At 38.4% G+C, this 24,792-nt stretch overlaps 1 protein-coding gene across 8 annotated transcripts in view; it reads right to left on the reverse strand.

The window, feature by feature from the left end:
• Window positions 1–24,792, reverse strand: part of FAT3 (FAT atypical cadherin 3) — a 423,806-nt gene that overhangs the window by 102,325 nt on the left and 296,689 nt on the right. For 6 of the 8 annotated variants that reach the window (XM_074917423.1, XM_074917386.1, XM_074917403.1 and 3 more), the window contains exons 6-9: window positions 13,842–14,156; window positions 11,742–11,952; window positions 11,245–11,313; window positions 2,169–2,308 (exon numbers count right to left, since the gene is read on the reverse strand). In XM_074917423.1, the coding sequence (XP_074773524.1) occupies window positions 2,169–2,308; window positions 11,245–11,313; window positions 11,742–11,952; window positions 13,842–14,156 (735 nt within the window). The remainder of the gene's footprint in view (window positions 1–2,168; window positions 2,309–11,244; window positions 11,314–11,741; window positions 11,953–13,841; window positions 14,157–24,792) is intronic. The other 2 variants (XM_074917414.1, XM_074917394.1) reach the window with 1 other exon arrangement.

Below are 24,792 nucleotides of genomic sequence, written 5' to 3' on the forward strand. Positions count from 1 at the left end.
ATATAGTCAAAATTACAGTATGAAAGTTTTGTAAAAGTGAGAGATAATTAGGCAGGTCATAATTCTGTCAGATTTGAGATAATGATCACTTTAGAAATCTCTGTTGTGAAGACCAAAAAAACCCACATTCTCGGATGTTGTCCAGGCCACAATTAAATACTGAAACAGTATCTACATGGAGAGGAGTTGGAGGGAAGAAGGGCCTGTATCCACTAGTTATTATCTAACGCTATACTATTTCAAACTTAAAGGTCTATCTTACATTTTTAAATAGGTCACATCACTGTTACAAAGAATGCTCAGGCTTCTTTTAGAATGTAACAGCTTTACTGAAATATGTTTTTACCATATGTTTTAATTAAAAATGTAGGGTTTTCATCAAAATAGGTTTTGAGGACTGTCACAGAGGTCAATGTATTAAACCAAAAGCATCAAAACCAATAAACATAATATTCATGAGAAGAGAAATTACTTGTATCCAGCATATTTGAAATTTCTCGTGCTTTTTAATATTTGTTTGGCTGAAATATTTGTAAGAAAAAAATGCCGTGGTAGCGATTCAACACCACATTTCTGAAATGTGGGCTGAGAGTGTTACCAAGATTAAAAAACAAATCAAACCAAAAAAACTACACAAGGGCTGAAGAAAATGCCTTATGGAAAGGGAACATAAAGAGGTCGGTCATCCTCCTTCGCTCATCTACCAGAAGACTGGGAGGTGATTTGACTATTCTGAGTAAGTGTCTTCCTTGGGAGAAAACACTGGTTTTTAAAAAGCTCTTTAAAGCAAAGAAGGCGTAACAGGGAATACAGGCCAGATATAATCAAGTTAAAAATAAGGGATGTTTTTAGCGGAGAAGCAATTAATTACTGAAAGTAACACAGAAGATTTCCGACCACCTAATTTACTATCAGCTGATGTTTTCTTATCTAGAGTGGATTATCAGGAGAAATTATCCGATAGAGATATTTAGAGATTTTAAGGCTGGTTATAAACAGGAATTCAGACTGAGAAAGCACTCAATGATTTAAGAGTCTCTTAGGAAAGTTGGTGAATACAGATTTACATCTGAACCATTTGATCAAAAAGGAAAGGTAAAACAGAAGCATCTGTGTGTGCACACACATATATATAAAAATATAAAAAAATGTTCAGGCCTTTCTTCTGCATTATAAAGAAGCAAATAGCATCACAAACCTATTTTTTTCATTTCCTCTATAAACCACATTTAAGGATTTGAGGCTGTATACAGGTGTCCTCTACCAGTATGTGCCTTTTCCTATGTGTCAAATAATATTCAGACTATAGACACACTTTACACCTGGGCAGTATTTCACATGTAGGATTTCAGGCCCTAGCTAATCCATACGCCACAATCCACCTTCTGTTGAAGGATTTTGCTCGTTGGCATCTCCCTGGTGCCATGTGGACCACAGCACCCCTATCTGTGTGCCATGACCCTGACTGTGTCCCAGCTCCAGACTGGTTCCCACTGAACAGATACCCAGGCTCTGCATCAGGGTCTCTCCGACAAAGTTGTGTCAGAGCCAGCATTATCCCAGCTCTTCACATTTATCTGACCTGACTTTTTAATTGGTGAAAGGCACTGAGCCTGATAAACAACCCTGGTTTTAAAGGGTTCACTGCAACTGCTCCCCGGAAGACAATGTGATTGCAGGCAGTGACACTAAAGGAGAGATCCTTTGAATTTTAATTTTCTCCTCTGAACAATTTCTTCTCTGAACAATTGATTCCATATCCCCCATTTGGATCTTGGGAGGATGAAAGGCATAAACTCCATTTAATACAATCAATAGCAATATTTCCCAACACCACAGAAGCACTGCTGTATTTTGGACCATTACGGGCTGATACAATTGTCAAAATCTAAGCTTCGCCGCCTGTGATAGGGACTTCCTCAGCTGGAGGAAGGCAAATTACTTTCATGTAAGCACTAAGAGGACAAAAGGAGAAATAATGGTTTGAAATCTTCAACAGCTGATTCTTTACCACAAGATGGAAAGGCTCTGAAAAATATCCCCTCTATTATTTAATTGTGGTCTCAAAGGATGAGGTTTTATTTGGATGGCAAAATTATTGATTTTTATAGCATATACATTCCACTAACAAATGAAAAACTTGCCAAGAAAGGAATGTGATATTCTACCTGAGTCGTGGCAATGTTTGTTCCATCGGTGACCTCCACAGTCATATTATATATTGACCTCTGCTCTGCATCCAAGGGCTTTGCAATGACAATAGTGCCCACTCCCTTCTCCGCGTCGAAAGAACTATCGTAATTCCCTCCTAATTGTTGCACAAAAATACAATTAAATTAGCCATCTCTGGAAAGTTTCCATTGAAAATCTTCCTAGAAGTGGGCATATCTGTTTATTGGCATCCATCTTAACGGCTTGCCTTAGCATACATAGTACATCTACTGATACTTCTTTGTTCATAACTCATTTATATTTCAAAGCACAGTTTGTATATTGGAAAGCAGATATCATTAAAATGCACTGCAAGAAAAAAATCTAGCAGTATATTTAAGTGAACCATAACTGAGTCTATAAAAAGCATCGAATGGCTGTAAGCCCATAAGATGTGTGCCCTTGTAGTTTGGATAATGAACAAGTACAATTATCTTTTTGAATAAAAATATTTTTAAGAGGATTTTATTCTGCAACTTTTATTTTCAGGAAATTCTCACTGATGTTCGTGGGTGCAAAGTCCATCAACTGAGTCTTTTAAAATTACAATTATAATCAATTTTAAAAATGCAAATAGAGATTTGTTATGTTAATTTCAAGGACAATGATAATTAATGGCAGCAAAGGTCAAATTCTACTAGTCTTTTAGGAATTATTCAAATAGATCTGACAGGATACACATCCTAAATTCCTTTCCATTAAAAAAACCCTCACAAAGCACTGTTCTGAAACTAATATCCCCTTATCCTGTCAGACACTGAATGATGCAGCAGTGGGAAAACCCTCCTGAGTCTCAGGTGAAAGATAAAAAAGGAAAAAGAAAAAAATAAATCTATTAAAAAGTAAGAGAAAGCCATAAATAATTTGAGATTAAAGGGTTACAGGATTTCTCAGCCACAGCTATAGTTTATAAATCAGAACCACTCACATTAAAAAGTAAAGCACACACTCCCTGCTGCTAAGCTGCTTCTTACTCACTCATCTATAAAGTGGAATTTATTATGAATTGAGTCTGAAATTTTTGGAGGGTGGGGACAGGGAGAGGTGGAACACAACACTGCTGACAAACAAACTCTTAAGATATATTCATAACACAGCAATGCAATGCCACTTGTAATGTCTGACAACCCAGTTTTGCAAAGTGGAAAAGGCTTTCAAATGTCACTGGTTGGTTATAAAACTTATGTAAGAGCTGATCAGACCTCTTGAGATTAGATCCACAGGTAGAAAAACATCCATTCCATTGACTATGCAATATATATAGAGATATGTATTTGAATGGATGGACAAAATGGCTCTCATTTTAGGGCTGGCGACAGAGAAGCAAAGAGGATGGTTTTCCTTGCTCTACCGTTGAGTCTTGCATCTGCATGGTTTGCTGAACAACAACCAGCATTATCTTCAGAAACAGTCATGCATTTAGTGAGCGGAAAGAGGTTTTGGCATTCCAAGAAGTTGTAGATTATGAGGAATCACAGTGAAATTGCAGTCTATGAATTCCTTAATTTGAAGAAACCCTCACTTGCACCTCGACCCATTGCACAGGCTATGGGAAAGAAATTGGAATCTAGAAGAAGGGCTGCTCTGTCCACACCTGCCTTGGAGGACATTCAGGGATGGGGAGAAGAAAGGGGGAGGAGGAGCAAGAGTGCAAAGAACAAGAGCTATGCAAAGGAAAGGCAGAATGGTGAACTTCTGCCCACTGAAATGATCCAAACTTAGTCGTTTCAGATGTGCCATCAGACTTCCCTGTGTTGAATATATGTATATACACATATACAGCTCTAAGCCTAATAAATGCAGTTGTAGTTTTCTGGGAAAACACTGACACTGGATCTGCTGTGATTCATGGTGGATAGAAACATTGCTTATTCCCTAACCTCCTTCTGCAGGCCCAAATAGTGTATTTTTCTCAATCGATACATATATATTTAACACTATTTGACACTAGGAAAAAAAGCATAATTGTAGTTGATATTTAAGCAATAACAAGGTATTTGAACATTAATTGTATCTTCAGTGTTTGCTATTTTTTTAAAAAAAAAGTTAGTCTTAGTCCAGAGAAAAAGATGCCATCTCCCAATTGATGTTTTAAATTGATTTGCTCGAGAAAAATCCTACCATGAAAACCAACTCTGAAAAAAAGCATCCTTTGAAGAAAAGACTTTGAGATTCTTGCAAGGAAATCTCTGCTGAAATGAAGCTAGCCTTGGGACAGTAGGCACTTTACAAAGAGAATGTTTCATACTGATAACCATGAAAACAAAATGAAAGCCTATACTTCAAGATGCTTAATAAACATCTTAATGAGCAGTCAAAAACTATATGCTATCAACTGGCATATACTTCCAAAGAAATCCTGCCTTCAAATCTTCCAAGAAGTAACACGGAAGGATTAGCAATAAATGTTTTAAATGTCCTTCCTCTGTTGGATTAGAGCTGGGTTTGCAGGGCACTAAGTAGTTTATTGCAAATACACCAACTTCTTTGATCCATTTTCATTAAGTGAAGTATATTCTTTCCCTAAAATAAGAACTGAATCCATCATATGAGTTTTTAATATGTTCTTCACATCATCCAAAATAGTCTAGTGACAAACAAATAAATCTTGGTTGCCAGACACCCCAATCTAGCCTATACTTGTAATCAACCAGGCAATGCACTTTATTTTACATTGATTAATTTTCTATTAAACAAGGCAGAAACTGCATCAAACACTGTGACAGAGATGTATCAGAGAACATCCTGCTGTGAGATTTGTGATTATAATCTCTTTTGGAGTGAAACACTGAATTATTCCTGATTCAGTCTGGTACATTTTAACAGACCATGGTCAGATGAAGAACCACTCAGATGGCCGAACTTCTGGGAATATTGCCTCAGATATTGGATACTGCCTCTCATCTGGAGTACTAGAGGCAGTCTGGAAATGCTCTGTGCTGCTCCTCAGCCTTCATATACCCTCAAAACAGGTCGTCATATGATGAATGCTTCTGAAGTTGCACTTAAGCACTGAATGAATTAGGTAAAAATGCTAAGCTCTTAAGAGTCTTATAGACGTGTTAGGCCTATGCAAGGACTACTATGAAGCACCCAGAGAAGCACCCAACACAATTATCTTTGAAAGACAAGTGCCAGAGGCGCATGGAGAAAGAAAGAAGGTTCTTGTGTGAAAACAAATAGGACTCTTAAAAAGTTCTGCAGCTGAACTATTCTGGTAACTCCACACGAAACCATTTCCTTCTGAAGGTACTCACATTGAGGTCGGAGGACTGAGCCCATCGGAGGTGACAGCTGAGAAGGTGTCAGCTTCACACATTTCTGGGGTACTTTAGGCTGGTTTTTGAAAGCATGCTGCTGGGTAACTACCAAGCGTTTTGAAGAGGGCTCATCTGCAGTGCTGTAAGCTCCTGCAGGGATAGGTTTTACCTGTGTAACTATCAGCCATTTAACATTTTCGTTGATCACAATCTTAGGATGCAAGGGGACTAAGGATGATGAAATTTCGTTCAGCTGCTCAGTTTTATTAATGTGAATTTTTATGACTTATTCCATTTTCCAACATATGGCGCATGCTTTCTTTTTTATTGTCTACTAAAACCTGCTTTCAGATACAGGATATGTAGAAGCTGTCTTTGCTAATGTGGTCGCAATTGCATTAGGAAAGAAATATTTCAAATGAAGATAATATGTTGTGAGTTCCTCAGGCACTTTGGGAAAATCAATTATAAAGAAGGCAAGATGATTGAACTGGCAAGTTGGGTAGACAGGTTGTCCCGAGAAAGCATTTTAATACTGAATGACTTCAGAGAGATGTGGATTAGTTGTTGCTTGTAATACCATTGCAGGCTAAAATGTAATGCTGATACATCTTCAATACAGATTAAAGACTTTACTTAAAACACTCTCATTAAACTGAAGCACTTAGAGTGGGATTTCATGAAAAGTCCACATATACTTGCAATGTCATCTTCAGATGAGAAGGCTTATCATGTTGGGATGATAAAAATTCATCCAGAAAGTGCTTTTTCTCTCTAATTGACTGTTAAGATTCCCAAAGACACCTAGCATAGATAGTTATCTCTACAGTTTGGACACTTAAGTGAGATGATTTCCACCCTTACTTTCTTGAGATTGATCTTAATGCTCTTGCATAAAGCCTCGAAGCATTCTATTTCTACAACTAGGATTTTTTTTTTATGTTATCTGAAAGCATGTTATAGTTTATATAGGATTTTCCAATAAAACTGTAGCCAATTCCAGCTGTTATCAAACTCAGGACAGCTCTAGAAACAGCCCCTGGTACAAAAGATCTTACTAGTTGGCTCTCACTACAGCTTCACGAGACCTTTCCAGCACAGCCCTGATTTTCATTTTCACAGATGGCATAGCATGGTCAAGAAGTAAGTCTCAGGAAATTGAACCAAGACACCTCTGAGCCTGCAGACTTTAGGTTGAGTTCTTGATATAGAGTAGCCTTGGCTACATCTTCCGGTTGAATCAGAGTGTTACCTTAATTCTTATCTTGTTTATTGGCTTCACAATCACTATAAACATATTTTTCTTCTGACAAAGGTCCCATATGCTTTGAAAAGAATTAAGTTTCCTTTTTATAAAAAACAAGCACCGAATCTCACATGACCATGAGGAGAAGATCTTCTGATGTGAAGCTTACCACTCATTTGGTGCAATGGACAGGCCAAGGAAAACTTCCTGAACTGTTAAAAGGGGTTTCTAGAGGTCAGTTGGAAAATTTGCCTAAAGCAAAACACAACACAGATCTTGCATTCCCACAGAATGTGGGCTCTGCATATCTGTCCTTTTTGAATGTCAGTGTTTGTTTTTTATTTATTTATTTTCCAAGCATTTTCTGCTTATGACTACTGCATTTGCTTCAAGCAATGAAGTCTTTTTTTGTAGTGCTTTTCCTAGATGGGGTTCCTTTTTGGGAAGATGCTGAGCCTCCCTATGTTCCTATCAGCTGTTGATAGGCAGTTTAAGATGGGACTATGCTGCTGTGAGAAACTATTTTCTCCTCTGAGAAGAAAACATGCTAGCAAACCTGGAGGACTTGTAGGCAAATGAGTCCCACATGGGGGCCTTTTTCCTTCTTTTCACTGGAACGATCCAGAAGAGTAGGATTAAATACACATCTCAGAAATATCTGATGACTGTGGAGAACCAGACTTCTTCAGTTTTAGATGCAAAGATGGATCTCACTGAACTCTGGAGGATATCCCCAAATTAAATAAGGCTAAAACCTGGCAAGACTCTTCCTTCACTGGTAGATAGCAAAGATCATACATGCTCCATGTTCAAACTTAATAAAGCCAGGATATACTGAGGTCCTCACACAAGCCTACCATGCCATGATGGACAAGTGGAGAAGAAAAATACAAGAGATGATCTAACTTAGAGAACAGTGCTCTAAACCACATTTTCTCAGGACAGAGAAGATACATACTTGTCTTGCCCCAAAGTAACACCACCAAGGACAGTGATGATAGATTGGGCCAATCATTACAATTCTCACATTGCTCAGAGCAGAGCATCAAAGGAAAATGTATAAAACTAATTCACCCTGCAACTCAAAGGTAAGTCTGAAGTGCCTTTAGGACTTTCAGGAAAAGAAGCAAAGACAAATTTTCCAATTTTTCTCTTTTCAAAAAAGTTGAAATAAACTTAGCAACTGCCTCAAGAAATGCAAATTCAACTACAGGCTTTTGTTAATCATAACATAATAAATATTAATAATACAACATGCAAATATTTATTCTTTTCTGTATCATGCTAAGAATAAGAAAATAATTCAGACTCTAAATTTTCAGACAAAATTATTGTAAGGAGAGTCAAATCCTTGAGTTTTCTGCTAAGAAGCTGGAGGTAAGGGCATAAAAAGCAGAAAAGAAATTAGAAGGATATTTTAGATAGTTGTCAGAGAAGATAATTCAAAGGAAGCTAGGGAGCTACATGTTTCTGGCATTCATGAAAATTTGCAGCACTGTGAATTAAATGGACAATTAATTAAAATCAATACATATTTAAATTATTGCCATTTAAGCACCCTTGACAAAGAGTTCTGATGTGCTTTTAAAGTTTGGCTGCTCTTATAAAGGCATAGGCTGGGGGAAGAAGGAAAGATAGAGAGAGGCCTGTTTGGAGAATCAGAGAGATGCTGTGCAACATGCTACTTAAGCAAAAACTAGCACCATGCAGCTTAGCTCCAGTGTCAAAATAGTCATCACACCATTCCCACCACTAACAAAGGAGAAGAGACAGAGGGGGTTCAGTTTACCTGGAGAAATAAAGATCTCCGACTTACTTTGGAGTTCCCATTGAAAATTAGTTTTGCACAAAAGACTGAATAACTGAAACAGCCTACATTCATGTCTTTCACACTGTGGGATCTGCATGAACTGAGAATGGCATTGAATGCAGTCTGAAAACAGAAACCAGGTATGACATCTCAACCATTCCCAATTAAACAAACAAACAAACAAACAGTTAAGCATCCTGTTCCTCCCTAGTCCATGGAGGGAAGACGATCTCCCTGCCTGTGAGGCACTTTCCTCCCTTGGAACTGATTAACTCGGGAACTTAAACAGTTATTTAAAGTTTATATAGTCCAGGTGTAAATTAGATGCTGAAGTTAGGCAGACAAAATACTACATAGCCAACTTCATCCACCCTACCTCTTTTTATTTAGCTGGGCAAAAGTGTGTTATGCATTAAAAAAGAGGCCCTCTGGAAGCCCGATGCCCATTTAGTTTGAAAAGGTCATAAACATGAAGGTCAAGCTGCAAACTCTATATTAAACCATGTCTCTACATAAGCCTGCAGGGCTTTTGTTGACATTACTGTGAACTGTGCACAGAGGTCCAAAATCACAAAATACCAGGTGGAGCAGGATCAGATCTAGATTTTACAGCAGCACGGAAACCATCTCTTGCATCAGCAGTCCCATACAGCTTTCCATACACAACGACTAACTTCTACTAATAACCCAAGCCTTTGACAGGGCTTTTCAGCACTAGACCTTAATGTTCCCCCAAAAGGAAAGTATCAACACATTTTTCTTCCATGTAATGATACTGAGGAACAAGGAGCAAAAGTGTGTTTTGATACTGACACTGACTAAAGGCAGCAAAGATAATCTAAATATACAGCACTGTGCCTGTAAACCTCTCAGGGTGGATTTTGTCTTTGCACCTTGTATGCAGAGCATCTAGAACAACAGGGTCTCCTGCATGCCTGGGATTGTTGGCCACTCCTATTGCAGAAATGGGTGCTGTTGCTAGTTCTATTAGTTGCAGCATTAACATTTGTATGGTAACAGTACTGAACTGGAAGGTCAGGGTCACCGACTTCTCCTTAAATCTAGGGAAGATCTTCTCTATGACTCTCCGCAGTGATGCGGCATCTTGCAGCATCAGGAGCTACAGCCCATAGGGAAACCATTAGAGTTGTATAAATAGCAAAAATCTTCTAAATAATTTGAACTGTTTTAGCCATAAAGGTTCCATTAAATGACAAATAAAAGGTTTAAATTTAATCCCTGTTTGGTAGGCAAAAATGAAATATTATTGTAAGGTGTTGCTTGATTGCATGTGACTCAAATAATGTAAAAGAATGCAGTGGAAGAGTGGGGGCTTCTCGCAGTGCTTAACACAAGCAGCATTTTAATGAGCGTTAATGAATTTGTCAAGGAAAGGACCAAAAGGCTGCGAAAGGCAAAGAGTCCAGCAAAAGGTTCAAATGGGAACAAAGTGTAAATAACATCAATAAAGATGGATTACTCTTGGGAGAAAAGTTAGAGTCAGTGAGGAAGAGAATGGGAATGTAAACATTAGCTAATAAATTGCATGTAGCATACTAAAACAACCAAGGGAATGGGACGAAAACTGTAGGAAGCATATGCTGTCCTTCCCCAGGGGCTAACAGGAACCTTAGAACATTACAATAGCTTTGGGTTTAATTTTAATATAGTTGGCACATCAGAAACCATGATACAAATTCAAAGAGGAAATGTTGCTGCTTCTGTCTTTCATCTGCACAAATTGGCAATAAAAGGTGGATGAAAATGACTCTGACAGACCCTTTCTCTTGTGGTCCTTGCCCTTCCTGTTGGCTAAACCCATCCGCAAATAGCTATGCTGAAATGAGAGCCAGGCTCAATCCCTGTAAATAAAGACTGCTGATGTACCCTTTCCACTAAGTCTGTGTCAAAGGCTTTTTGTTTCTCTAATCTTTCATATAGTATTCGCTTTATAACCCTTCATTTAAATACTGCACCCCTTTGTGCAGACAGAGTGTTTTACATCCAAAGGTATACAAGCTTTACAGGCAAATATTAAGTAGCACACTGACTTTGCAGGGTCATCATGCTGCTGAGGAAAGTCTCATTTTGGAGATGTTAAATGAGTTATTTTAAATGACATAACTGAATCAGCAGCAGAATTGGGAAAGAAATGCTTAGGAGCATTGATTCCTGTTTCTCCACCACAATTAAGTGAGACCCTCTACTCCCTGTCTTTTTGGCAGCTACAACCTTAGTGGCATTTCCCAGTGATTTTAAGACCACTACTTCTATGGCTTCCTCTGCTAAGGATAGTTCTCCTTCCCTATTTTTATAGACAATTTTATGTAAGGCAATTTTGTGGTTGAAATCTCACATCAAAACACATTTCTCTTTTTCAGCTTGCATTCAAGACAAACTTTTGGTGGCTCCATTTGTAACCCATATGTTGATGCATCCCATTCTGTTTCACAGTTAAATGGATGGCACTGGACTGTGAAAAGTTTGAATTAATTATTTGTGATAAACTGCGGAAAATCCGTGAATAAAATGATAATAATTGGACACAAATACGGTAAAAGCTGTCATAGAAAGAAACGTAGCACATCCATGTGTCGCATTGCATCCTGTCACAGGCACTTATGAAAGATGTAATATAAATTGTCTCAAAGAACTTGCAAAAATAAAAGGCAGCCTGGATAGTTGTATTTTAGCAAATGTGTTTGCACTAAGGGTACCTTCTGTTGAACAGTTCTGCCCACAAGCTGTCTGTAGAATATAGAACATCTCTCGAGCATGCTTGCCACCTTGAAGCAGGGCAGTCGGAAGCAGAAAAAAAAGAACAGAATGCAGAAAAAAAGGTGAAGAAAGAGAGAAATGAGGGACAGCAAGTCTAAGTACCATAAATACATTTAGAAATGAGATTAGCAAAGTATGACAATAGAATTTAAATGACAGACAACATTAAAATTGCAGTAAATAACATAGTATGAAAAAAAACAATTCAGCCATACAGCGCTCTTTTTTTCAGCTTAGCTAAGGAGTCATAACAAAAGCAGGAATATTATTATTGTTGTTATTGCTACATTAAAATAGCATTTTCATTTCAGCATTAAGAAAGTGGGTTTAATTTGGGGTGGGACAGTTCATGGTTAGTTTTCTTGCTCTCAAAACCACACATCCATATGCTTTGCTTCTAAAGCGTCCTTCCTCACACCTCTGCCTCCCAACTTACCGACAATATCGAACCAGAGGGGAATGTTAGATGGCTGCACGGAGACCACTCCGACGATTTCTGTCACTTTATCGCTTTCCATGACTGTGAAGTTGTAAAAGGGTTCATCGAAAGTCAGGGGCAAGGGTGAGGGTGCAGGCTTTTTTATCCACTCAATATGGAGGCGGGCAGTTGAAGATTTTTGGGGCCGGCCATTGTCCACTGCTTTTATCTGGCAGGTACAAAGGAAAGAGGACTCAGACTGGCATCCCAGCTTGGCAGTTCAGACCTACTTCTATCGCATGATGACAACAGCTTGGAAAATGGCCATTCTAATCCTCTATGAAAAAATCCATGAAAAAACGAGGAAGATAAGAACTTATTTCTCAGTACTGATTTTTTACCATTACACTTTGACTTTTCACTGAAAAGACTGATATTAAACTGAAATGTTTTGTTTTAAAAATGCTGGTGTGAGGCCTTTTGGAGATACAATTCAATCGCTCCCCACACAGATCCTCATCTGCAGAACCAGTTTCTGTCTCTGATCTTCCACCCAATTCCCTCTTGCAGAAAAGCTGGGAGATTTACAACGACCCTGAGGGACGGCGTGCACTTGTAAAACATGCTCACCCAGACCATGCCTGACTGTTTTTAAATGGCATCTGTATTGTATATAAGACTGGTATTCCTTATATTGCCTTCTTCAGAATCCTTAATTAAGTAAGATTCAGATCATTTTCCCTGTTCTCCAAAACAAATATATTTTTTTTTCTTTATTTATTCTCCTTGCTTCCTCCTCTCTGCCATGCTCACTAAGAGTTGCCCAGCTTGGTGCTAATTCTTTTTATTATAATGTCCTCTAGAGGGATGGATAGACTTGATAATTTGCCTGGCACACTTTATGGTTTTAGCATAGAAAAGACAATCTGAGCAGCAAGAAACACTGTGCTTAAAAAAGGGGGAAATGTAGGTTACAAAATGGGTGCTTTGATGAATAATATCAGTGTCAATCAAAGGGGTTTACTTTAAAGGAAATGTTTCTGGCTATATAGGACCACTGATGTAAATATGCTGCTACTATGCCTTTTAAAAATGGGAAGTATTTTCCTGAAATACTATACCCTATTTCTTTCTCTGGAAATATGTTAAGTGGGTTTGGTGTTAACACTTGCCATCCTGCTCCATTCAAGGAAGGCAGGCCCTTAGTGAAAAGATGCTGAGGGTGTAATGAGCAGTTCCAAGGTAGAAAACCTTCAGCTGTTGCATTATAATAAGGGCCAGATCCCAGACGTGACTTCCTGCTCTGCACAGGGAAAGGTACTCGCTCACCCAAAGGGTGCTCTACTCTGATTACAAGGTGCTTCTCAATAGTTTGATATTTATTAACTTTGCTGTCAGTTTCCAACCCTGTGAAGGTATCCCAACAGAGACCCGTTACTGCAAGTGACATCTCTTCCTTTACTATGGGCCAGATCGTGAACCTCTGACATTTTTTTGTCATCTCCTTAACTACAACTTGTTGGCTTACTGCTGTAGATGAAGAGTGCACATTCAAGTCTTATAGTGCTTTATATCCATACCACCATATTGTATTCTTTCTTTCTTTGACCTTGTCTATACAGTTTGAGTTATTTGCAAAGTATTCTGACTGAGATTTCATTTAACTGAAATTGCTGCCATTACTGACACTCTTCAATGTGGTCAGAAGGGTACCACAATGTAGAGTACACAGTAATTCTCCTCCCTGAAGTCACCTAACTCGGACAGTATAAAGACCTTTCCATGAAGGCAAGCAATTGTATCCAGACAAAAGGTGAATAACCATTCGCAGCTATATCGTCCCAGTTCAACATGATACAACTTTGCAAGCACACAAGCCCTTGGTCTTCATTTCTGTGTATTCAGTGGAACGACTTAGGGCAACAATTTGCAGGTTGAGTGAACAGTCTGAGAATAGTTCACTCTGTGGTGCATGTGAATATTAGATTTCTTAATACAGTCAGATCTTACATATAGGTCATACATTAAACACAGTCATGTATCACTCTTTATACAAGAGGGCCTATTTCTAAAAAAAAGTCAGATCATGGGTTTTTATGTCGATGAAAGAGCACTTACTGTTAAGATGTCGTAACTCCCCGCTGTGAACTGCTTTCTAGAAGAAACCATCCCTGTTTTGGGATCAATAAAAAATTTCCCATCATCGTTTCCATCCACAATGCTGTATGAGATTTCTGCATTAGGGCCTTCATCTTTGTCAAAAGCAAAAGCTCTGTAGATTGGCTCCCCTCTTTTCTTACGGTCCCTCTCTGGCAGCTTGATCTGATAGACTTTCTCTGGAAACTGAGGTTTGTTATCATTCTCATCCAGAACCTGGACCACCACCCAAACGGAGGACTGCTTGGGAGATGTGCCCCCATCTGAGACGGTTACCTGAAAAATGACAGCAGTAGAAGTTATTCTGAATAGGTACAGTGGGACTTTATAAGTTGGGAAAAACCATAAAATATGAAGAAACACCCCTCTCTACCCAAACTTAACCCGCGGTTTACAAAGTCTTCTGTGTATACAAGACATGTTCAATATAAACATGCTCAGTGCCTAACTCAAATATGCACACAATGGCAAATACAGGAATTCAGAAGATTTTTTACTTTTGAGATGAACCTGGAACAGAGAACCTGCTGACTAGGAATCTATTTCTCAAAACATTAAATCCTTTTATCTGAAATTCTGCAGGTTTATCTCAGAGGAGTGAACTCGAATTAACCCATTAAGCAAGATCCCTGGTTTTTTGCAAACATATTTTAAAGTTTCTTCAATCATGCAATGAATTTGAAAGACGTATTTCTTCTTAAATCCTAGAATAGTCTCTGTCACTTTTTTCCCATTAATTATTTGGAATTTCTTAAACAACAAAAGGATTTCTGTCACTTCTTTTCATTCATTACCTGAGATGTGACAGCTCATTAATTCCAAAAGTGTTTTATATGATTGTAAGGAGCACAGTGAGGCAGGTAGCAAAAAATTTCTGCTGCATTGTGTAAAGAGCACACTGTGCTGCCATACGTAAGAAATAAAATCTTTGAGACAAAAGTTAATTAGTAATTTAGCTACAACTTAAACAGAATTACTAATAATTTTCAGTCTGAAACACTGTGAAAACAAAATGATCCAAGATCAACAAGCACTCAAGAGATTTAATAATATGCCTTCAAAATGCAATCAATACATTTCAAATTTCCCCCTCAATATTTCGATTGCATTTTTTAAAGAGAAAGAAGTAAGGCAGAAAGTTGTTTCTGTTTGTATGAAAGAAGTTCAAATTTCACTTTCAGCTACATATGATAACATGACATTTCCCACAGTAGCAATTGTTGATGACGGAGGGACAAGATATAACATACCCTTCCCTGCTCATACCCACCATTGCACATCAGTTTCTTTGGTGGTTAACTTCTCAATGCTTTATTTTTCATTAAACATGTCTGTATTCCCTCGCAAATCATACAGCCCTGATGTCCAGTCCTTGGGCAAAGCAAAATTTTCTGGGAGTAATGTCCCTTGCCATTGTCACCTCCTTGCGACAAGAAGTCTAAACTTAGGGTAACCCCGATTTAGTACTAAGATCAGCAGGAGAAACACAACTTTTTCTATAAGAAAGGTAAAGGACATTTTCCATTTCCTGTATTTAACTATACTTTTAGAGACTGATGCAGTGGAAGGGAGAAGACTGACAGGCTTAGGGACTGAAACCCTTTATTTATAGAAAAATGAACGGTATGGCAAGATACAGTGGCAATGTAAAATCCCCCAAACCGGCCCATAACTCATTGGAGAGTGGAGCCTGTCCTCCCAATGACATGTATCAGTCTCAAGCCTCCTTCTCCTGTCTGTCACCAGAACTGGCAATTAGCACTTGTTGGGATTGCCACCTCGTGATGGGGATGACTGTCTGCTGCGAGCCAGACAGGGACCATCCCCACCCTGCAAAGCCACCAACGTGCTGTTTGTCAGTCACCAGCAACAGTGTGGGGAGAGGAAATGAAGCTCATTACCAGTGTACTCAGCCATCCAGCCCCCACTTGCTACGCTTTCCAAAACAGCATTTATAACACCAAAAGGCTGCACACGTGGCTGCGAATCTGCCTTTCCACCCAGGGAGAGCAACACCGCCAGGGACCTCATCGTCTCCACTTCACTGATCTGGAAGAACTTTAGAGCTTCTGCAGCAAACAAAAAGCCAATTCTACCAATTCTCCTATGACAGGCTTTCAACAATAGCTTTTGCCCCACACTTAGAGGCTGATCCCCTCGATTTGTGTTCTACTCTGGTGCAACTGGCCAAGCTCTCAGATTAACAAAGAAAAATTTTTAAGAGGATATTTGCTGCCAGGCAATACAGGCTGTAGTGCATAGAAACAATCGGGGACACAGTTGCTCAAATGCTGGTCAAAAATACCAACAAAATGCTTTTATGTGGAGTAATGATCTTAATGCATAGAAAATACTAGGGAGAGTCAAGAAACTCTTGGTTTCTTAGTAGAACATCACTCAACTTTTACAAAAAAAGACATTTTCTTCAGCCTGCTAGCTGTCAACTACAAAAAAATATGTGTGTGTGAGATAAAAAGTTTACAACTATTAATGGTAAAAAACTCTCTGAAAACCACAGTGGCATAAACAGTCAAGTGACTATGATGAAAAACCTACTTAAGTCAAGAGACTGCTCAAGAAGCAAAGCCATCCTCCTGTCTTACCAATACACAGCCTCCCAGCTTGTTAGGTTACTGCTGAAATCCTAACATGGTGTTGTGGCAGTAAATACATGCACGCATTTGTTTGTTTTTGTAAGCCCAAACTTGTGGTAAATCTGTTCAGTAACAGAAAAGTTGCACTGAAAATATTTGCTGACAGTTCACTGATAATAGTAATGGCTATAACAAGAAATGTCAGCTAATTAACAGAAATTAACATAGAAAGCCTGAAGATAGTCAGTTCTACTCTGTCTAAAACTTTAAGTCCCTGGAGAGGAAAATGTTATGTACCAGCTAAGCCTTTTTCTCTGGGTGACACTCAAAACTTTTCAAAATGACAGGCTCCAGCTCCGCTTAAAAAGATCTGAGTGCCAGACACGGGAGCTGATGTGTGAGTTAAAGCTCTCTCTTTGTAGGCATGTAAATTAATTAATTAAGCCACCCTCACACCAGCGATGTGATTATTTCCCTAACTGTAAATCCGCGCCCCAGCTGACCCCTCTCTTCTGCTCCAAGAGCCTGACCCCAGCCTGCCTTTTCAGGTTCCAGCTATAAACAGGGAAAAAGGGCTGCAAAAATTTTCTCTGCTCCTACAGAAAAAACTCTACGACAACACATTAAAACAAAATAACAAATTGCTGCCAATTTAAAATTGTTCCCAGACAAGAATGAGGAGGACCTGAGAGGTCGTTCAGCACACCACTCTGCAAATGCCGTTTCCATCAGGGCACTGTATCGCAGCGGCACTTAGGGGCCCCTCTAACTAAGGCAATTTTGATTCAAACATTAGCACAGATCTCAGCAAAATCCTTAAACAGCTGGAAATTGCAGTGAAAAGTAACCAGGGAGGGGAAGGAGGTTGGGACGTTTGTAGGACAAAGATACAAAAGCTAATTCACAGCTGTTATCTCTGGAAATGTGAAAGGCAGATGTGCAAGACATAGGAGACCTTGCCAGGAGTGAAGCCGTAATTCAGGACCAGTGAGGTTCTTTTGTTTAGAAACATGCAGATGCTATGGTAGGGAAAAAAATGGGGGGAATAAAGGTGATATAGATGAATGACAGACTGTCTCAATATATGCTTGTCAAGGTGTAACATCAAAAACCCAACAAGAGGTGCATCTCTCAGTAATCAAAATGGTGAGGACCAGAATTAAAGCTTTCCCAGAGGAAAAGAGAAATGGTAGTTTCGTCAGCATGTGCCTTCTTAAATGCTGAACACCTTCTCCAGTCTATCTGCTGAGTCTGGTATCCAGACACAGTGGGTGCAGACATGCTGCTTCTTGTCCATGTGCAACCTGAGATGGGCCAGCCAGCTACTACCCCCTCTGCCCTTCTGGTTAGATATGGCTGCTCACGCTGGGTCAACACCGCCTAAACACAGCATACGACCTCCCAAAGCTGAGCTAGAGCCATGAAAGCAGCTGAATTTTGACTCTCTGACCAACCATACAAACGGTTGGTCCATTCACCAAGGGTGGAATATGTTAAAAGGAATGTGATGACATGTTTAATGGGGTCTGATAGCATCAGACTGTAAGAATAATATGAACTTTATATACCACTTTCATGGTGAAATCCTAAGCATCACTGCTGTTCGCCCACAACCTACAGACAGTTCCAGTACATCAAATGCACTTTCTGTCAGGAATCCGTATTTACCCATTGTCTTTAAAGTTTATGACTTAACTGAAACATGTCAGCCAACACACATATAGGTATTGGTTACCGGGAAACTTCTTTGCTAGAGTAGTGACATTCACACATCCCTTACAATGCTTCCTTCAGCTGGATGGACCAGGGCAAGACCTCCCGAAAACCCTCTACTTACATCAGACATATATTTTTGGAGAAAAACACACAAAGATGTCTCCTTCTGCAGAGTATGACAAATTCAGTATAATAACAGAACTTTCAAAATCCAAGTAAGGCAATTTTTATTTCTTCTGCAGGATCTACTTCAGCAGGCTTTGTCTACAGACATTGACACTACCTTTCCTACAGGACTGAGAGATAGTCCTTCATATTCATGTCCATGTTTATGTTCAAGTCCACAGATCAACTACAAAAAGACTTCCACAGCCATGGACCTTCTCAGTGAAAACCAAGGTCAACACTGTTAACATGCAACAGATGGAATGTTAGATACTGAAAATTTATTCTTTTTATGACCATGGAGAAGACACAGAGGAGATGTCTACTGTGACAGGATTGGCTAAAACACCGGGTCAGTCTAGCAGACCTCAATACTGGTGGTAAAAGTAATTTTGCCTTGACACAGTCAATTCTATGAATTGGACTGTGACAGTTAACTGAAGAAGGTTACCTCTTGAATTTTTTTGGAATGCAACTGTGAGGACCACCCTCCTGAATAAGAAGTACAATATTGAATCTCATTAACAAAAGCTCATGAGTTCCAAGATAATTATTAACTCAGCTGGATAGAGTAGCTAGGAGGGATCTTACTTCAATGAGTATAACAAGACAATCAGCAGGTGCTTAATGTGAGTTATCAAGCCTTAAGAATGAGAATACTTCTTCCATATCATTCCTTGGCAGAAGGAAGTACTCAGCCTACCCAGTTTTTAAGGTAAGAGGAACTGCCACATTACTGTCATTAGCATTGCAAAATGCTGAATGTGTCATATTTGCTTGTTTATTTTCGTTCGTGTGATAACTGCTTGATGCAAAAAAAGAGAGAGCTGAGATGACTGTGTCTCATCTGAGAAGTGTGCATAATGAGGTTTTCAGGTAAAAGTGTCTCCCTTCCCCCAACCACAAATGCCATTTTTGCTTCAGAAAACTTCAGAAAAGAGAATCTAGTTGAGTTACTGGAGACAGAAAAATGATCAAAGGGAGCCTGAGAGCTGAGGCATACCCCTGCTGTTAGTGACTAATGGGTTTGTTTCTTCTGCCAATGCGCAAACGAGCTGCAATACCTATTGTAAGAGTCTCTGGAATTCAGCCCAAGTAAGAGAAATAAAAGATTATAAAGGAGAGCTCATTGAGGGATGAATGGAACTTTAAAGTCAAATACATTGAATTACTATCTCTGCCTACTTAGAGAGAGATTAAATTTGCAGCTAAACTCTTACAAGGAAATATTTTTCTGAAATGCATGATATTACTGAGCTACATGTTGGATTATTGCTACAAAGTGAAGGCAGCATAGCTCAAAGATATACAGAGTAGGAGAGAAAAAAAGGTATATACTTTTTTTTTTTTTTTTTTTAGTTCAACACAACTACTGAGTTAACTGTAGCAAGCTAGATGCCTTTTCTATCCCTTATTTGGCAACCGTGGAAAAGAAGCAGGCAGATACTTATTTCACTTATCCTAATAGAATGTAGTGCTGTCCCAAAAGACAAATTACTTAAACAATTCTTGTAGGAAAGTGTGCCAATCATATCAATATGGGTCATCTTTCCTTATTCCTTTACAATGTGCTAATCTAGGAACTCTGTTTTCAATCATAAAAAAATTAATACATTCACTCTGGCCAGCTATGAGAAATAAATAATTTAGAATACATTTTAAATACAGATTATTACTGACACAAACACTCTAGGTGGCTGATTAGGAAAGTCAATGTCTTCCAGCCACATTCAAGCTGGAAAACGATGCATAATGGTCTGTTATACCATTTGAGAATTAACGATGACATCAGGTAATTTCAATGCTGTATTGCCAGAAGACAGGAAGGAAGGAAGGAAGGCTTTTTCATTTGGAGTTAAATACTCCCTGCAGTATCTGCAAACCTAAATATTAGAAGAGCGTACTGAAGAAAGTCTTAGAGACTTCAAATCTTAACTTTTGTCAGGCTCCCAGTACCAGTCCAGTAGCTGGTAATCAAATGACCTGGCAGAATGAAATATCAGAATGGGTGACTTAAAAGGTCCAGAAATACTACTACTACTACATTTATTCTGTGTCATACTTTATTCTATGAGCTTTTTGCAAATTGAAACAGTAAACAAGAAAAACTCTGAAAATAAACTTATGGCTTGTATTTTAGCTTCAGTAGCAATCCAAGGGAGGATCTGCATAGCTCTTGACAGTGACTCTCTAAAAGAAAACAAGCAATTTTCATTGACACTGCTTTTAAAGTTCATTTCAGTCTGGAGATCCTGGCAACCTTTGTGCATCAGGCTGTATTTATAATGTTCTTCAATCAATACATGCTAAGATGTGCAGAACCAGCCATTATTCCATTAAAATCCCAGGACAACAGAATAGCCTGTTAAAAGAAACTCCTTTAGGCAACCTCAGAAAGTATCTTCCACTTATCCTCACTAAGTAAAAAGAAAACGGTGGTCCCCAGGAATGTCAAGCTCATATAATTTTGCTTTGGACTAACTGTAGATACAACTTTGCCTAGAAGTGACTCTAAGCCGATCGCTTTCCAGAAGTCCAAATGTGCCTCCTACTTCCACTGGTAGAACTAAATATAGATAATCTTCACTTTTACTACCTAACAGTAGTGCGTAATCACTTATGATTCAGCAGAAATCATCTGGTAAGAGAAAGCATTGCTCAGCTAGGACTTTACCTGGCCTTCTATATGGTAACACCACCATCAGAAGTGGTGCTTGAATCTGCATATCCCACATCAAGCAGTCTGCAACTAGAAGATTGGAAAACTAGAGCTGATCATAGTACGAACATCAACCTGTCTCCAGATAACAACTGTAAAGGTCTTTTGAGTATATCAAGAACTCCCTTTCTTTGTTGATGAACCTACAATAATGAATCTCACTAACCCAGCATATAATGAAGGAAAATCTGAAAAGCCAAGAAATACACTCCAAATAGTCCTCTGATAATATCTGGACCCAAGGAAATTCACCCATCTTCAGACTGACACCTTAGAAACAAGCTAAAGACTCATACGCGATTGCTTAGACATAATTTTGATAGGCATATGGAACCTCTTTAGGAACAACCTATTACTAAACAGAAGTATAACTACTCTCATAGCCTCTAAATGAGAAAGAAGATAAAAGCTGTGTATTGATCTTCCCAGTAAACTTTGAAGAAAGGGTTTAGCTCCTGCTGATAGTGAAGATTACAATCAGGGAGTTTGGTGAACAGAAAATGAGTAGTCAAATCTGAGAATATTTCACTTCAAGCAGCTTTAAATAACATAAAGCTTGCAATTAAGATATTTATACAGTTTAATGTTAGTAGTAATCTCTATGTCAACTGTAATTCCATTCATACCTGGATATCTACTTCAGCCTTTTGTGGATTTTGCTTTTCTTGTGATAAGAAACACTTGTGATCAAATACTGGTAAGCTCACTTCTACCAGATCTACGTCTATAGATAATGCCTTTCTCCAAAAATCTTATCTCAGCACACAGGAAATACAGTAGCTCTCAGTTTTTGTGCTTCAAAAGAGTTGTGCATCAACTTCTAGGCTCACTGCACTACCCTTTTCTCAACTATACAATTATATCATCTTCTATCACAAAAGTCACTTGATTCTCATCTTCACTATAAGCAGGAACTAAACACCTTCTTCAAAGTTTTCTCAAAATAATAAAGATTGTTATACGCCCCCAATCTTTCATTTTTCATACCAGACCAGTCAATATGTGTAATCATGTGAGAAAAACATTCTGGTTATTAATAAAGACACAAGAGTTTATCTATGCTTCCAAAATATTTTCCTAATATTAATAATTTATTTTATTTTTTAACCATCAGCAGAAATGCTGTGCTTAAAAATATATGCTGATATATTGCCAAAATCTAATCAAGCTATAGTACTATTTAGTCACTGTGGAGTTAATTAATCAGGCAGCAAATCAATAGATACTTTAAATCCTTGCTTGGGTGTGCAGCTGTATCAGTTTGGAGTATAGATCCTCAGATACTCAAACTGATGGGAAATTAAGGTACAGCAACTTTTTTTAGCAGAAACTCCGAGATGTGGTGGAGGTGATTTCGTGGGTGTGGCAATAGTCCTCCATTTATTTTGCACAAAGTCAGAAGCACTGCCTCGTGTGTACATGGAAGTTCACCATGCTGCTGAACTTCCTCTAAGAAAAGACATAGTATGAAGGAGCTTGCTCTGCATGCCCTTAGAAATATTGTAGCATGCAGTTTCTGTTCCAACAGAACTAAAACTTTCAGTCTTCAAAGGAACTACCGCCTTCTCTCTTAAATATTAAAATTTACTTCTAAATAATATTTGTCATGCTGACAGCCGGTGCCTTCTGATGTGTGATGAAATGCCCTTAGGTGAGGCTCTGGTATGGTCAGTCTTGAAACAATATTTTTATTACTTAGGAGGTAATAATACATTTATTTTGCCACCAGTGAGATGAAAGATATACACTGTAATTCCTTACAGTTATTTACTTTGAAGGTACACTGCATTCAAATTCTACGCTGCTACCTGAAGCCAAACCAAGTATTTTCAAAAGAAAGATAACACTTTTTTTTTTTTTTTTTTAAATTGCTCTAGCAAGCAGCACTTGGTTGTGCTAACAGAGGATGACACCACCTTGTCTCTGGCAGAAAGGCAGATTAAGATGCACGCAGCCCCGTCTCCAACTCCTCCTCCAGCCATTTGTTCTTCCCCTGTCATCAGCTTGCAGCCACCTTCACCTGTCAATAAACTATCTGTGCTACGAACAGAGCTACTGAAATAAGCAGGGTTTCAAATGGACTACTGAAAGGAAACAAAATCCCCCAAAAGGCAGATGGTTAACAAGTGATGGCATTGAGAAAGAATGACAAGGAGAGGCATGCTAGGTTCCCCAAGTCAGGGTGGGAGATATTTCTTAAGACGGTTTGGCCACTGAAGGAACATGCTTTGTGTAACTACAGTTTTGGTAATGAATTCTGAAATTTCACTACAGATAGTAATTTACCCTTCACCTAAAAAAAAAATAAAATAAAAATCCCTACCATTGAATTAATTGCTTACCAACAAGCCTTTGATCAATACCAAAGTAGGCAAAGTCAGAACCAGTGATCTCAAGGTGATCTGAAGACTTTGTATCCCATCTGTAACTGCTGAAAATATCCAGTTTCCATTTTACACTATTTTTCCACAATATGCAAGAAGTAATGAATGCTCTTCATTCACACATATATGTGAAACATTTCAAAGGCAGTTTTATAGCTGATAGCCTGACGAGTAGCCTCTGACATTTAAATGCAATTTATTTTTTTCAGAGCAAAAAATCAAGCTTCTATAGTTTTATGTTCAAAATAAAGCTTACAAGTTAAAAACCTGATTAATAAAAAATGGATTTCTTAGCCAGGTAGAAAGCATATAAAATCAGACCTTTAAGGGGTACAGTCTGTTCCTAATTTTTGATCCTGTAGAGATATTCTGAATTTGCAAAAGGCAAAAATGGATGCTTTAGGCTTCAGAAATACATCTGGCATTAGCGAACAGTCACTCAGGAAGACTTCTGTGACTGTTTTCAATAATCTAAAATGAAAAAATGAAGATGTCATTTTTTTTTGTGATATTCAAGTTACTTGATAGAAGTTTCTTTGGTTAGCAAAATTTTAATCAACTAAGAGGACAATATGATAGCAATTACTCATGTATGTTTGAATAAAGTAATTTTTGTAGTTAGTTGAGGACTATATCCTAAAATATCATACAAAGTAGTATGAAAATGCTCAGAAAATCAGTTTGAAAAATAAGTAAAATAAGGTGAAGGAGATAAGCATGAATAAGGAGGTTGGTTATTGGGGGTCTTCCCAGGGCAGGTATTTTAATGATGGTATCATCCTGATTTTGTCAGGCCAGTTTAAAGTAAATCACATCAATTATTGTTTCAATTTTAGCAATAAAAAATTCTACTTGCCTTCTTGATTCCTACTTCACAACTTTCTGTGACAAATTAATTTTAGACAGATAATAAGCATTAATTGGGCCGTATTTAATCACAGTTTCATCTAATAGGCAACACAGACAAGCCTTATTATCTCAGTGTTCACTTGTTGTTGATTCTAAGTGTCTATAAATATCTACTACCCAGTATACATTGACACGGGGGGCAGTTTTACAAGCTGGTTGAGAACCAGCATGGTATAATAGACAGGGGAAAAATGCAGATTCCCATTTTGAAGCAAAACTCATATTCTTGGACCACCTTTTTACTTTTTCCAAATTCAGTTTCCAGCTTTGAAAATTCAGCCTGTAAAACAGGCTTGGGTATTACGTCCAGATCAAAAGATGTGAAACTGAAATTCAGACAACTGTCCTGGAGATGAAGGATGTGAGCCATCAGCTCCTTCCCCGATGGGTGCATTAGGATTCTGTGTTTCATCTGACATAGAAAA

This window comes from Athene noctua, chromosome 1, assembly GCF_965140245.1.
Source record: "Athene noctua chromosome 1, bAthNoc1.hap1.1, whole genome shotgun sequence".
NCBI lineage: Eukaryota > Metazoa > Chordata > Aves > Strigiformes > Strigidae > Athene > Athene noctua.